Here is a 16801-nt window from a genome sequence, read left to right on the forward strand (position 1 = left end):
CATAGCCAAGTGGTCAGTAGCAAGAGTGCAATAGCACACGATCTTTGAGCAGACCGGGGCAGTCAGGGCTTGACTGCATTTAGCAGTCAAGCCCTGACTGCTAAATGCTGGTCTATTTGCCAACCTGCACTAATCAGCATGGCAGATTATGATCCATTCTCTCAATATGGAGGAGTCTGCATTCTGCAGTGGATTGACGATGGCTGCAGATTTAATATTTATTATATTTCTTTAAATTTTCCCAGTCTGAGATGTTAGCCCTTGATTTTTATTAAGCATTAAATTACTAAACACCATTCAGACTTTCTCACATTATTTTAACAACTGGGATGTCAGTTGTTAAACCAATGGATGCCTATCCACTCACCAATGAACAGCCAAATAGCCCTGAAACAGCTGTCTTGGTGGTGGTATCCACTGAGAATAAGTAACAATGGTCTTCTCTATTCGAGCATTACTTATTTGAACTATAACTAGATAGGCAACTTGTTGTGAAGTTATTCACAATATGAGATATAACAAAATGATGCCACTATAATAACTTCAGTTTATTTACTGTGTATAGATATGATACATTTGTACTAATTTACATGTCTGTAAATTTTCCCACAGTATGAGGCTATACCTTGAATTTTTATTAAGTATTAACAAGTCATTCAAAAAGCTTTAACAAAATATAAATTTTTATGGATTTAAAATGTTTATAACATTTATTCCTGCATGTGTATTGTCCTTCTCGCTTTCCCCATAGGTACAGGGTTTGGCAATAAAGTTCCCGAACTAGTGCCAGTACAGTCGTGTTTGACAAGTTTGAAAATGAACAGAAGCAGTATGTTGTAATTGAAACTTAATCCAACAATGGTGGTACAGAGACTGTCCAACAAGCTGACAGGTTGAGAGTAACAACCAATTTCCCTAGTAGCATTAAATTACTGTGTCATGATTTTGCAACTGAGCAACGAACAAATATGAAATTTTGTTTTAAACAGGGAAAATATGCAACAAAAACATGTGAAGTGTTTAAAACTATTTATGGTAATGAAACATCCAGTCATACTAGTGTGTTTATTAAGTATCTGTCCTTGAACTGGTTTTACCTAATGGTAAAACCAGTTCAAAATAAACAGCACAAAGATGGATGTGAGGATGTTCGCAAAAAGTCAAGTAAGTATCCATCAACAACTTGAAATGAAAACAGGGTCGCCAAATTTCAGGAAATTGTGGCAAAAGACTGTCATTTGACTATCAGAATAATGGCTGATGAGTTGGATATGAATATGGTGACGATTCATTAAATTCTGCATGAAGATTTAGGGAAAAAGAAGTTCTGTGCAAAATTTGTGTTGCCCAACCTCACAGCTGTGTGGTACAATGTAATCCTGATTTGCATGCGAACTGCACCCAGAAATTCTCCCCTGAGCTGAGAATTTTCACTACTTTGAGTTCATTACTTTGCTGCTCTTCTCTGAGTTTAGTCTAAATTTAATTTAAAAATGACATGAAACTAAGAGAAACAAAAATAACAATGCTACAGTAATCCCACTTATTTGAAGCCAGTACAAACCATGCTATTTTAGATTGTTACACACTACACAACATTTACATTAGGAAACCACGTTTGCATTGCCATTAATTTATAGTTTTTGGACCTAACAGAAACACTTTTGATATTGATTACACTCCTACAAAACTATATAGAAAACCTAGCATTACTGCCTAACCAAAGGAGGTTAGACAAGCTAAGGCAGATTATGAGAAGTCTCTGGTAAAGAACGCAAAGATTCTATGCTTACATTAACAGTAGAAGGGTTTGAATCATATTGAGCCACTTGATGTTCATGGGCTGTTGATGACCCTGCTCAGGTTGCAGACAATGGAATAGGTATTTTGCATCTACATTCACATATGAGGAATTCTTTAGGATAGGAGATGCCAAAAGTTTATCAAACTCTAACGAGGAGCTAAATAACCTTGTGATAACTGAAAGGAAAATAGAGGAAAAAATTGTTGAGGATGGACATAAAAAAGGCACCCAGAATCGCTGGTTAAAGAAGTAATACAAGACCATTTGTACAAGCATGCAATTAAACTGCAATCACAGCATGGATTTGTCAAGGGGCAATCGTCTAACCAATCTGATAGGTTACTATGATGCAGTGATCAAGGAACTGGATGCAAAAAAATAACTTTGACATCATATACTTAGATTTCAGGAAGGCTTTTGATACTGTTGCACATAAAAGACTGCTCTACAAATTTGGGCAATGTGGCATTAAGGGCAAGTTACTGCTAGGGATAAAGGGATGGTTAAGTGGAAGAAGACAGAGAGTGGTTCCCCAGGGTTCAGTGCTGGGTCCACTGTTGTTTTCAATATTTATCAATGATATAGATCTAGTTATATCAGGCTTAATGTCTAAGTTTGCAGATAATACAAAGGTTGGAAGGGTGGTTAATGACAGTCATCAGGGTTTGCTACTACAACAATATCCAGGAAAATTGGGTCAGTGGGCTGAGAAATGGCAGTTGAAGTTTAAAATTCACAAATGCAAGGTACTAAGAATGGGTAGCACTAACCCTAGAGTAACTGATGCTCTTACCTAGAAAGGCGTCAGTTCTGCAAATTGCGTCTTGAGATCAGACATCTCCGAGAGATCTGGCCGAAGTTTTTAAACTTGAATGGATTGAATAAGCTGAATGTTAATGGTATTCTTCCACTTGCTGAAACTACACACAAGAGGGCATAAATTCAAGTTGAGGAATGATGGTTGCAAGACAGATGTGCAGAAGTTTGCCTTCAGCCAGCAGGTGGCTGATTGTTGGAACAGGCTTCCATCTGTTGTTGTGGAAGTGGATAGGTTGAACAAATTCAAGTGAGAATTAGACAAATTCTTGGAGGGTATGGATAGGTGAAACGTGTTTTTTTTTTTTTTTTTTTTTTGCTGATACTGTATAAGCTTGCTTTATTGCATCATTTCCCATTACTACTACTGCTAAATCAATATTTATAACAATGGTGGCAGAATCTTATATTGACACAATACAATGCTGGCAGAATTTGAACATTCTTATATCAATACAACACAATGGCAGCAGAAGTTGACTTTTTTTTTTTTTTTTTTTTGCTAATTTCAAAAGCCTCTGGCTTACTATGAACTCTTCTTCCATGTTATCTAATATCTCCATGTAGCCTAAACTTTGGTAGAGTCCTGGACTTGGTGATGCCTTCTTTAGAATGAAATCTAACTCTCCATTTTAAGAAAATATTGTGAATTAAAAGTCAGGTCTCACATTATATATCTTTAAAAAAATAATAAAAAAAAGTCCAGCTATTCCTAAACTCCCCACTGATAAGAATATTCTTGCCTGTTCTAAAGCATCAATTGTGCTTCCTTTTGATCTAAGTATCTGGGTACTACAAAAGAAGGGCTGTTTGTTTGTTATTTGGTTTTTAGAAGCATTAGCAACTAAGGCCATATTGCTCCGGGAATATGCGGTGGTCATTCCCTGACCTTTCTGCATCCTCCGTATTTGGTGGTGATGGGCTCGAACCCCGGTCTAATCAAGAAGCGTGTGCTATGCACTGCTGTTCCTTCCCACCTGGCTATGGAGGCGCCCAAGAAGGGTTGATTGCTTTATTTATGAATGGTCCAAATTTCCTTGAAACTGCTTTCTTGTCTCCATAATTTCCTTTATTTCATTTGATTCTGAAGTTGTGAAAAGCCTGATTAATAAACTTACCCTTTCTAACTCTACTGGTTGTGATAACATAAGTAACTTTATCTTTAAATTGAAACTCTATACACTTTGCATCCCACAGTCTCCATCATTAACTGTTGTTTAAGCTTCGATTCTACCCCCCCCCCCCATTCTAGTTATATTGCCTTTCCAGTACTGAAAGTTAAACACTACTACATGCCAAAAAACTTTGAGCATAATACTAACTCTTCATTTCTAAAACTGATGCAAAAAGTTCTACTTTCCCTGCTTATGCACCAGTTTCTCCAAATTCATTTTCCAATATACATTATGGAAAGAAGAGTAGATCTATGGTTGCTAATTTATTATCCATCTCTTTTCTCATTACCAATACATTTGAACATAAAGCCCAGCTAGATATAATCTACCTTGGTATATAGTCTGCATTTGATGGTTAACACTGAGATGTAATTTTTCTACTTAAGAATTCCTATAACATTGCCAGTAACATTCTCTTCTTTCTGGACTTTGTGTTCCTCACAACTTAAACCAACTGTAATCTTTGCTGTAAAGATTTTTAATGAAATCTATATCCACTGGCATACACCTCAAGGTAGAACTTTATGTGCATTTCCTTTTCTTCCCTTATTTACCCCACTAGCCATTCAAGGAATTTCATTTATCTCCTATGCAGATATGTCAAAATATCGACACTCTCACACACCTGATCTGAGTCTGGATAACAATATATTAGTCGATGCAGTCTTAGAAACTACTGCTTAACGCAACACAAATTCTTGTCTTAAGATTAATGCTCAGAAATCTACTCATGTCTCTTTTACAAAGAAAAATTACCCCTCCCGTACCAGCCAGTAGTTAATTAACAGCTTATTCTGACAGTCTGTCCACAAAGATCTGTAGATTAATTTTGATAATAAAATGCCCTTCCACACTTACTTAGCCCAACTTAGGCTCTTCTCCACACCAAGAATGTGGATGCTCTGACAAAATATGGCAAAACATTTCAGTAGTCATAAGCTTCTCTGATATGCCTCTGGTTTTTTATTTACTTCAGTGACCTATCACTCTAAACTCTGTAGTGGTGCTTTGGTACCTACAAAAAAATGCTTTTCTCTGTTGCATATCAATGTCTGAAATGGAAATTTGAAATCAGGCTTTTAGTACACCATTTCCAGATTGCACATTTACCTCAATCTTAGCTGTTCCCTTGAGAGGAATATTAAAATCCCTCCTCACTTTTAATAAATTGTATGATAATATGTCTTTCACCCTCAATTTTGACAAAGGTAACAAAAATCACACCCAAAAATAGCAGAACATCATCCTTAATTCCTGTTAAAATGGTCTGAAGAGCACACACACACACAAGTTCTTCCCTCCCACCACACTGCAGTTAATCACAGTTAATTAATGATATTAATTTGCATACTCTTGATTAAAAAAAATATTAAAAATAAAATTCTTTATACAAAATTTTAAAAATATCCTTATCTAAAATTTCCCAGCACCAATCCTAAAAATAATTTTTAGCCTACTATTATAAAAACTGTAAGCCTAATTGTAATTTTACAATAAATTTAATACTTTTGACCCAGAACAGTAAGTACTGTACAATTCTGTTCTGGAACCTGAATCAGAAATGCATCACCCAGCAAGTCACTAGATAAAATGAGTTCTCAATTTTGGCAAGCTCCCATTTCTTTCAGTGAAGAAATGGGTGCTTGACATAAACCAGACTACATACTCTTGATCCAGAGAAGTAAGACTGCATAGCTTTATTCTGCTATTTTAAAACATAACATATTCAAATATTAGCTATATTCTAAAATAAAGAACCTATATGTTGTGTAATTATAATTTCAGAAAAGATTAACATAACATCCTCATTTTGCTGATTATTTCAGTAAAATAATAACAGCACTATTTTAAACCAACCCTTCCCTCTATTCTAAAGTGAAAAGGCAAAAAAAAAAAAAAAAAAAAAAAATATATATATATGTAAACAAATAGCTACAAAAAAGAAATTCAAACATACATTTCAAATATAATCAATTTAATCTAAAGATAAATCAACATACCTGTTATAATTCAATTCACACCAGTCCTCATCCCTTGTTCGAATTTCGTCCCAATAATACACTTCTGGATCACAAGAATTGAATCTATAACAACAAAAACTAAGAAACTAAGAAAAGCAGTTATAAAAATCAAAATTTATAATAAGAAGTGCTATTAACCTAGCAATAAGAGTGCTTGCTGGTGTTATACAATCCAACTAAAAACAATTCCCAGAAATAATGGCTACAAGGCTACTAAATAACAAGACTGTTGCAATAAAATAAATATAATGAAATATTTCATACTTTACAAGTTATCCTCTTCAAAAAAAAAAATGGCCTTAGGCTAATATATACACACATACGGGACAGTTCCCATATGTTTCTTCCAAGAACAGAAACATCTCTGGAAGTCATCTGGTGTAAGCCCTTTTAACTCCTCAGTTATTTTATTCTGAATGCCTTCAAACAAACTAAAAATGAGTTCCCTTAAGTACAATTTTCAGTTTAGGGAATATAAAATAGGCCACATCTTGAGTACTGTATACAGGTCTGGAGGCCTCATTTCAAGAAGGATGTAGAGCTGCTGGAACGGGTACAGAGAAGGGCAACAAGATTAGTGAATGGAACAAAGGGTTGCTCTTACGAAGAAAGGCTTAAGTTTTGCAAATTACAGAGTCTGGAGACTAGGCACTGGCGAGGTGATCTGATAGAGGTGTATAAGGCTTTGAATGGTTTGAGCATGCTCAATGCCAATGGGATTCTTCATCTTGCTCAGAATAATCACCTCAGAGGGCATAAATTCAAATTGAGGAAGGACGGATGTCGGATAGATGTGCGGAAATTTGCCTTTGGCCAGCGGGTGGTTGGTTGGTGGAACCGACTTCCATCACTTGTTGTTGAAGTTGATAGCCTAAACAAATTTAAAGCTCAACTGGACAGGTATTTCGAACGAACGGAGGGGTGAAATGGGAGTGGTGTGTGGTTTTTTTTTTTTGGCTGATGCCGAATAAGCTTGCTTTCTTGCATCATATGCCTCTACTAATGCTAATGCTAAAATTGTTAGAAGGTCTGGTAAGTAGGATGTGTGTTCACACACACACACGGATTTGTCTTTGGCCAGAAACTGGCAAACAGAGGCTCATCAAGACAATCCAGTGTGTTGTGTGCTATAGCATTGCCTTGATGAAGCATACAATCATTCTTCCACAATTCAGGTCTCTTCCTTTGAATATTTTCATAATGTGCCAAAACCACATTACATTAAAGAAAACAGTTAACATTTCAGTGAGGCAAATCAATTGTCACTATATCAGAATGAATAATAATAAAAATATGTAAAAAAGGTATAAAAAGATAAATTTTAAATTAAATCAAAAAGTTTAATGATTTTATAAAACTAAAAATGGCTGAAACATGGTCATTGTCAGTGACTCTATAATGTGGACACTTGAATAAAATATGTCATATGGTTAAAAAGGTGTTACAGTACTTACACGTAGAGTAATCTGTCCTCAGCAAGAATGAATGAGTAAGATGACTGTGTCCTATGCAGAGGCAAGCAAGATCTTCCTCTCTGCAGTTTCTGCACATACTAGATTGCCATGTTTAATTACAGCTTTATCTGATTCAGATTGCTCATAACCTAACATGCCCAGATTGTTGCCACTGGGAGATTGTTCATAACCATGCCCAAGTTGTTGCCACTGGGAAAGCAATCTATTGCATATTACTTGCCTGTATAGGAGAATAATGCTTATTCTGGGGTTGGGGTAACATGGCAGCATTATCAGCCAGTTTGTTACCCTTAATCACAATGTGGCTTGGGATCCAGCTAAAACAGGCAAATGAACATTCAGAAAGAGAATGTAATGTCTGCTTGATTATGGGCAGGAAGGGATGAGGATTATATTTCATCTACAATAAAGCCTGTAGTATACTTAGAGTTGGTATATACCACATACCTTTGGTAATTGTGGGTTTTAATGTAGACCAAGGCTAATTCTATAGCATACAACTCTGCTGCCATCTTCTCAGATACACTGTAATCTGGGAAGGTGACAGCAGACCAAACACCAAATAACTCAAGCCATCGGTGAAAACAGGCAAGAAGTCAGTGTTAGTTTGGTAGGCACAATTTGAAGTGGTGGCCTTCCTCCACTTTTTAATGGGGAAGTTACATGGAGGATAGTGGGCATGTGGATAGTGGGCAACAGAGAAAGGGATTGCCTTGGTGACTGGGTAACATTGTCTAAAACAAAAAAACAAAGCCTCTTAACTGATTTCACAGAAACCTGCTAAGCCCTCTAAATGCTTCTGTATGAAAAATAGCAATATTTTCCTAATAGGTTTCTCAGTGTTAGAATGCACGATTAAAACCTCAGAATGGGATCTGACAGTACTTCAGTTCAAGGTCCCTTTGCTGCATTGGCATTGTCTGTTTCACTGATTTCATTTTCAAATAGGGAACTTGTTAGATAGAAATACCCTATAGAAATAACCTTTATCGGGTGTTTTTTTTTTTTAATTTTGGTTCAGTGCCTGGGTTATCCAACCACCCACTGGCACATCCAGAAAAAAAAAATAATAATAACAGGAGGGGCACCATTTTGTGCCTTGTTTGTGCACAAACAAAGCACAAAATAATGCACACAAAAAAACAAATACAACACTCAAACATAATGTGACTGGCAGACACAAGCACACAGCTAAACTCTGAATTACTTTGAAGTAAACATTACACACAACCAAACTGCATGACGCCTCAAATTGGAATGGCGATCACATCAGAATCACTGTTATCAACTAGTTAGTTGAAAATAGCTGAGCTACAATGCAAAAATAGATAAAATCCTGTTACCAATGAAAAAAAAAAAAAAAATGTTTTTGTAGAAGTAAACAACTGATGTATATTCTCTGAAAAACGACAGGGAGACACATGCCCCAGTGCCCCTACCCTGAACCTGCCTATGCAACCACCATACAGCCCAAGTGGGATGCTCACTGCCCAGTAAGCAATAAATGCACTCGGCAGCAAGACACCAGGGCTACCCAGATGCCATACTCGCATGTCTGCCAGAACAAATCCTGTCTCTCAGACAATGAGTGTACATGCATGGCATTGGCAAGGTTGGCCCTTGCAGGTAAATCCACCAGCCGACTGATCTTGGGTGAGCCATCCCAAGACCATGTCTTGTCAAAGCAGAAACTAAAGTGGTGTGTTGAAGCTGGGCCCCTCAACTACCAAGATACCCCTTTATGGATCACAGTGCACAGAAAACGTGCCAGATTCCTACAGTGTTAGCCTGGGCTGTGGGCATTGGATCCCAGTGATGCTCATCTGGAGAACCAGGAGAATCAATGGGAGGCCACCCCCACCACCTACAGGTGCCTACATCAAGGAGATCAATGAAGAGAGCAAAACACTGTCATTTAGTTTCTTTACCATTAGGTAATATATTACATCAGTGCCAGGATTGCTATTTGCTTATTTTCAAGAATTCTTGTAGTTTGTGTATTGTGAAAGGCTAGTTATATGGAAGTGATATACCAGTATCACTTCTTCAAGTCAATTCTTAGCTTTTGAGCTCCCATTTTATTCTTCAAAACATTGGTTTAAATGCAGTTTTAGTAAGTTTGAAGAAGGATTGTATAAGGGTGTGTGTGCTGTCTCCTTGGAATAGATTTAGTCCTATCCATTTTAGAATTGGAGGTTGTATTAAACGGAATCTGCCAATGACAATCTGCATATTTGATTTTTCTCTAGTAAGGCTGGAATCTGTATTATCTTCAGTGATAGTAAAGGCAAATTTAACCCAAGATTCTTTTCTTTTTTTTTTTTTAGTTTTCATTCTTATGCACAGGACTTTTGCTTTAAGTCACCTATAATTAAGGACGTTAAGGGTGATCAGATACTTTTTAGCAAAAGTCTTTTTAGCAGAATAAATTCTTGCTTTATTCTTTTCTATTTTTGCATCATTACAGCCATGATTCCAACAGCAATTGAAATGCCTGAGATTTTTGTCAGCATGATCTGTGCATGTTAACAGGAGAGACTGCTTCTATAGGGCCAGGATACATTTAAACAGAAAGGGTGCAAGTGTTTGATTATGCTATTGAGGCAGTGTTAGGTGGGTCGAAAAACTGCTAGCTTGGGGGAGGGATTCACAGACTAAAAGGTTAAAAGTAGCTGCAGGCAGAGGTGAAGGTGATTCTTGCACTACTTCTATTAGATTGAGCAGCAGCCTAGAGCGAGGGGTGCTGAGGGTTTTAGGGACTGATGGCAGTCATCCTGAAACAGGTTGGTGCATCAGATGCGTTAGGGTAACTGAGAATAAGAATAGGTGCATGTAAACTTGCATGTACACCAATGCTAGAAGTATAATAAATAAATTTGATGAATTTGAAGTATTGGTCAAGCCATCAAAGGTGGATATTGTTGGGATATCAGAGACATGGTGTCACACAGATATTAGGAATGCAGAATTCGAATTAGGGGAGTACAATGTGTACAGAAAGGATAGGAAGAGAGGTGGGGTTATGCTGTTAATTAAGAAAAAACATAAAATCAAAGGAAGTGCATCCAGTTGATATAGATCAGGAGTGGCCAACTTAATTTTTTTTCCTTCAAAATGTACCGCAATCTACCATCTCAAAAATTTCATTGCACAAGGTGCACAAATCGAGGAATGACTGTATATTTAAAATTTGTCGTGATTGACCGAAATTAAATCCGTGATCGACTGGTAGATCGTGATTGACTCGTTCGCCACCCCTGATATAGATGAACAGTGCACTGTTGAGTCAGTTTGGTGCGACATAAGCACTGCAAAAGCAAAAATAAGAGTAGGAGTGTGTTATAGGCATAATAACGTGAATGAGTACAACAAACAATGGTACAGAGAAATAAAGTGGGCTAGTAAATCAAAATGGGGGACTTTAACTTCCCAGATATTGATTGGAACATATGAGTTGGTCACTCACACACTAGCAAAACTTTTGTGGATTTATTGGATGATTGTTTTCTGCAACAGCATGTTCGAGAAGCAACCAGAGAGGGTAATACTCCTGATCTGGTTATCAGCAGTTATCATTCATGTATTAAGAATTTGCAGATAAAGGAACCACTAGGTGGTAGTGATCATAGTGTACTGATGTGGGATTTACTTAAAGATATAATTACCTTCAGAGGTAAAGGAAAGGGTTTTTGCTTCTGTAAAGGTGACTACAGTGGTCTGGACAGTTTTTAAATTCTGTACAGTGGGATCAATTGATGATGTCACCAACAGCAAATTCTACGTGGGAAGCATTCAAGGAATTAATTGGATGCTACTAGACTTTTCATCCTATTAAGAAATATTGTTCAAGGTTTAGGCGTAAATGGTTGTAAAATGAACTAATGAGACTCGTGGTAGAGAATAAAAATGCAAGGGGTGCATATAAATTATCAGGCAACACAGAAGTCTATGGCAGATATAAGCTAGTCTGTAATCAAGTCAAAAAAGGAGATTTTACGCAAGCCAAGGCAGATTACAAGAAATCGTTGGCAAAGGATGGTAAGAAAAACAGCAAGGATTTCTTCATTTATATAAACTCTAAAAGGAAGGAGATAAATCAGATTGGTCCACTTGATATCGATGATTCGACTGTTAATGATCCTGCTCAGATAGCAAACAAACTGAATGAGTATTTTGCATCTACATTCACACATGAGGAGTTATTAAACAAAATGCCAGACATTTATCAAATTGTAACAGGGTGCTTGATGATTTTGTAATAACTGAGAGCAAAGTGGAGGAGAAATTGTTGAAGTTAAACATAAGAAAGGCAATTGGGGTGGATGGGATCTATCCAGTTATATTAAAGGAGGTAGCAAAGGAACTAAGCAAACCCTTAGCCATAATTATGAGAGCATACAAAAAAGGGCAACAAGATTGGTGAGGGGAATAAAGGGATCCTCTTACCAAGAGAGGCTTAAGTTGAGAAAATTGCAGCAGTTGGAGACTAGGCACCCTGCAAGGTGATCTGATTGGGATGTATAAGGCCTTGAATGGGTTGAGCATGCTGAATTCTGATGAGATTCTTCCACTTGCTCAGATTACAACCCTAAGGAGGCATAAATTCAAATTGAGGAAAGACAGTTGTAGAACAGATGTGCAGAAATTTGTCTTTAACCAGTGGGTGGTTAATTGCTGGTACAAACTTCCATCTGTCGTTGTGGAAGTTGATAGCTTAAATAAATTCAAGGAGGAACTGGACAAACTTTTAGAGGGAATGGTTGTGTAATTTTTTTTTTTTTTTTTTTTTGGCTGATGCTACATAAGCTCATGCCTCTATTACTATTCCAGTATTAGACTGAGATATGGCATGGTCACATCTGCAAGTATCTGATCTCTGATGTACTTGGACATTATCAATGGACTGATATTGGATAATCTGGTTCATTTAGTGATATGCAGGATGAATATTATGTCCAGTCTGTCTTGGAATTTTACATTTTTGTCACGTTTTCATCTGCAATATACCTGTTGTTTGGAATTTGCTAAATACTGAGAAGTGGTCTCTATTAAGGAAGTTGTCTAATGCCTACCACTCAATGTTTAGAGTAGTGTAGACAAGCAGAGAGAGAGAGGTAAGTAAATTGCTAAGGTTATCCATGTTAATTATCCATGTTTATCTGTCTGGAGTGACACCCACAGTGATTGATGTCCATTAAAATCCCACAAAAGGAGAAGGGGTCGAACTCTGTAACAGTCTTCAAGATCATTTACAATGCACAAGTTGGGAGATGAGATATATGGAAACAAGAGGAGAAAGCAATTCCAGGTGTCACAGCTGCCTCTAAAGAAATTCTTAGTGAAATAGGTTTAGATAGTAGACTAGTGTCTAGTAGTATGAATACACCATGCGCTGCGATTCCATTATTTCTATCTCTTCTATAAATTGCATAGTTTTTTAACAGAGAGAGAGAGATTGCTTGTTGCATTGTCTGTTTCTTGAAGAGAGAGAGAGAGAGAGATGCCAATAGAGTTAAACTGCTTAATAAGTCATGAATATCATCGATATTGGTATACGTGCCTCCAAAATTCCACTGATTGATGTACATTATTCGGTTTTTCTAGAAGAGAATGAATCCCTGTCTGTTTTCGGGATGCAAACTGCTTATGGCAGTCAATTTTTGATTTCTCTTTTCTAGGGAAAGTTGGTAGCTATGTTATCTTCTGCTTGTAATTCTAAGACCAATTCGTTTTTATTGGGATTGAAATCAATATCCATGCTTATAATGTCAGATTGGTTTGTTTTGGCAGGACCAGAGCCTTTTGGCTTTTACTGTTTCTGAAGGAGTAGATGATGTGGCCATTGGGTTTCTTTTTAGAATGTTTTTTTTTTTTTTTTCCCCCTGTTTATTTATTTGCCATTTGAAGACTGAGTAGTTGTAAGGTTAGGGTCCATTCAATAAGTAATATTGTTAAGAAGGATCAAAACATATATTTGAGTGGCTACTGTTTGTCATTTGTTAATTGTGGCGGCATGCGTTAGTTTTGGTATGCTCATAAGAATTTGTTTCTTTGCTTTTTGGTATGATACTTTATTTTCTGTATTATATTTCTGGATCATCTTCCAGTTATTTGTTATTTGGTTTTTTTTAGGAGCATTAGCAACTAAAGCCATATCGCTATGAGGATATGCGGTGGTCATTCCCTGACCTTTCCGCATCCTCCGTATTTGGTAGTCACGGGCTCAAACCCCGGTCTAATCAAGAAGTGTGTGCTACGCACTGCCGCTCCTGCCCACCTGGCTACGGAGGTGCCTCACATCATCTTACAGTGTTCTTTAGAAGTAATTTTACCAATAAGTCTGTAACCGCTCGTATATCTGATCAGTCAGTCTTGGAGAGTTTTTAGAGGTTGTCCCAACATACAAATGGCTGCATTGCAAATTGTTTGTCAATTTTGATACATGGTAATTCTAGAAATGCTTTAGAACAACAGGCAAACTTAATTCTTACCAGATTTTCTGAATGCACTGCTAAACACAAACTCAATATTTCAGCTACAAAATCACATGACAACTTTCATAGGAAATTAAACGACAGGCCACCAGTAATCAAATATGAAGGCAAATCCATACCGTTTTCTACTACCCATAAGCATCTAAATATCACTGATGAAAACTATCCTTCCTGCCACATATTCAGAATCTCCAAACGAAAGTCAAACACTTTACAGTGATGCTATTCAGGATTTCAAATCACACCTGAGGTCTACAGAACCCTTCGACTTCCCTGCCAAACAGTCTTTGTGTCAATAGTGACTTATGCTGCCAGTATTTGGATTTATACAGCAAAGCTTCTTGCCATTCAAGCTAAACTTGACACTGTATGATGATGCTTTTGTTGCTTTCCCTATTAAGAACAAACAGAACAGTCTCCACCTGTTCTCTTCAAGTTCCTGCCAGACTCTTGATCTGCCTATAATTTATAAAGGATTTTCATACTGTATCAAAAAAAGGGCTGTCCTCTTAGCTTTTCTGGTATCACTTTTGACCCATCTGCAAATCCCAAGAAAGAAAAATATAAATATTGGTCTGAATTTAATAATAATCAATGGCAAGACAGATGGTCCAATACTGCAAAAGGAGCCACTGCCAGATGTTTTGTGCCACATGTAAATTTTAATATCACCAAAGCAACCACAACACTGGTTTTACCCAGATCTTTATACCTCATACTTGCTTACAGCTAACTGATCCATTGATAGCCACCTATTTAAAATTGATCTGTCCAGTACCTCTAACTGTTCCTGAAGTGCTCTCTGGAAAATTGGAATCATATATTGTATGACTGCCCAAATTATCATGATATAAGAAGGAATTTAACTAGCAAAACCCTTGATTTCTTCCCAAGAAATGAGAAACAAAATTACTTGCAGTGTTACAAGATTTTGCAACAGGCTCTCACCAGACACCATGCTCTAATAAATTCAATTTGCTGACAGTCTCTCTGTAAAGCCTAATCCTCCTAGGACTAGGCACTTTCTCTCCTCTTACTTTCCCCTCCACTCTTTTTATTGCTGGCTTTTATATCCTTATGCTAGAGGCAGGATTTTGCTGGTGCCGGGTTTGAGCTTCCTGGGTATAAGATAGCTGGCACCCACTGGTTTTGCACTCTGACAGTAGATACTGGCTTCATATATATTATTTATTTATTTAATTTACATTTTATTCTCTTTCTTCTGAATAATCCTGAACTCATTTCAGCCATTCTGTACAGGATAAATGGGTCTAACATAACTTATGCTTAGTTATGGCCCACCTGCTCCTGGTGTAGACGGGCACTGGGCACTGAATAACACCTTATGGTTTTTAAGATGTATGCAATGGTTCAGATTACCAGTTTGACAGAGTTTGGTAGATACAGTGTACTAAAAAGTAAGAATGATAATGACACAGTTAGGATCATCCCTACCATTCTTCATCATTATAACCCAACTTCTTTCTTAATTTGTTGGAACAAATTATCTGGTGTTGTGGAAGTGATTAGCCTGAATAAAATTAAAGATGAATTTGTCTAAAATTAGAGAGGGTAGGTAAATGAAATGGGCAGGTTTTTTTTTTTTTCTGATAATAATAAGAATAATAATTTTCTGTTTATACACTGAGACAACCATATAAGTTTAGAGGAGTTCCAACAGACAGAATACAAGAATAAAAACATGGTCACAAAAAAAGTACAAGAAAACATGATAAAAAAAATACTTTCTCCATTAATTAAGTTTAATTTTATATTACCATAACGAAATAAGCCTCCTGTTCTTAAAGTCTATTAAATAAAATAAAAATGTATTTTGTAGTCATGTGAGCAAGAACCATGGTCACTCAAATGCATTTATTTCTGTACCCTTATGCTTGATGCTGCATAAGCTTGCTTCATCATTTTGACAAATGCTAATAAAAATCTTAAAATTACAGCAAGCAGACAAAGTGCCTATCCATTTTCACATCATGTTCAGCTAAAACAAAACAAAAATGAGTGTGTGTACCCTGTACACACAAAAGATGTTTTATTTTATGTGAGAACAATCTTGGCTTGGACGAGGTTAAAGGTAAGAATTAAAAGAATCTGAACGTATTTAACATTTTAAAGCATTTATTTTTTTCAACAGTTTCATCAATTTGAGGTTGCAATACATGTTCAATAGGTAATTTATTTATAATAGGTTTGTGTTAGCTAAAATATGATACATACACTTGAGATTGTAAAGAGTGCAAATGTCTGAGACACAGCATCAATTACAGTTCCATGATTAGTAGTCGATACAGATCTATAAGTATTTAACATTAGTCCAAATTTATTTTTTAAGAAATCAGTCAAAGGTTTGGATTGGGTATCTGCAAAAATTAATTGAAATCTACACTAAGTATCACTGGGATTCAGTTGCATTTTTTGTGAGAAAATTGTTGTAGCAGTTTGCAGCTCCTTCAATTGTGTAAGGAAGTAAAATGAAATGGATGAATTCAATGATGTGTTTAATCTTTTGATTAGGTAAAATGTAAATGACTACCGACAATGTCATTTAACCATCAGGAAGAAGGCATTCAGCCAGACAAATGTCTCCAACAGGTTGTACACTCACTGATTTTCCAAAACAGTTTGTCGATAAATCACTTCCATATGCTCGCCTACTGTTTAAACCTGTGGAGGGTCTACACAACAGGCGAAGCCGACCGGGCTAGCTGAGTGGGTAAAGTACCTGCCCGGCAACCCAAAGGTCGTGGGTTCGATTCCCACCTCGGGCTTGGATCAAAGTACTGCAAAAAAAAAAAAAACCGTGGGAGGTGCAATATGGCCACAGAAGCCGATGCGCCAACAACTACCAAAAAAAAAAAAAAAAAAAAAAAAAAAAAACAACAGGCGACTGAGCTGAAATATGATTTTGTTTCTTTTTGGATGATGCAATTGAAGCTGGTTGTTGCAGTACACTCTAGCCAGTTCAGGAATCAACTGAAATTCCTCAGGATTTGAGGTC

General features: G+C 36.7%; 1 protein-coding gene across 1 annotated transcript in view; it reads right to left on the reverse strand.

The window, feature by feature from the left end:
* The window catches only part of LOC150089359 (NBAS subunit of NRZ tethering complex-like), a 1057261-nt gene that overhangs the window by 782525 nt on the left and 257935 nt on the right, over positions 1-16801 (reverse strand). The window contains exon 21 of the mRNA XM_090389247.1: positions 5796-5879. Coding sequence (XP_090245373.1) covers positions 5796-5879 — 84 coding nt within the window. The remainder of the gene's footprint in view (positions 1-5795; positions 5880-16801) is intronic.

Source organism: Mastigoproctus giganteus, chromosome 2, assembly GCF_048544385.1.
Source record: "Mastigoproctus giganteus isolate SK-2022 chromosome 2, ASM4854438v1, whole genome shotgun sequence".
In the NCBI taxonomy this organism is placed as follows: domain Eukaryota; kingdom Metazoa; phylum Arthropoda; class Arachnida; order Uropygi; family Thelyphonidae; genus Mastigoproctus; species Mastigoproctus giganteus.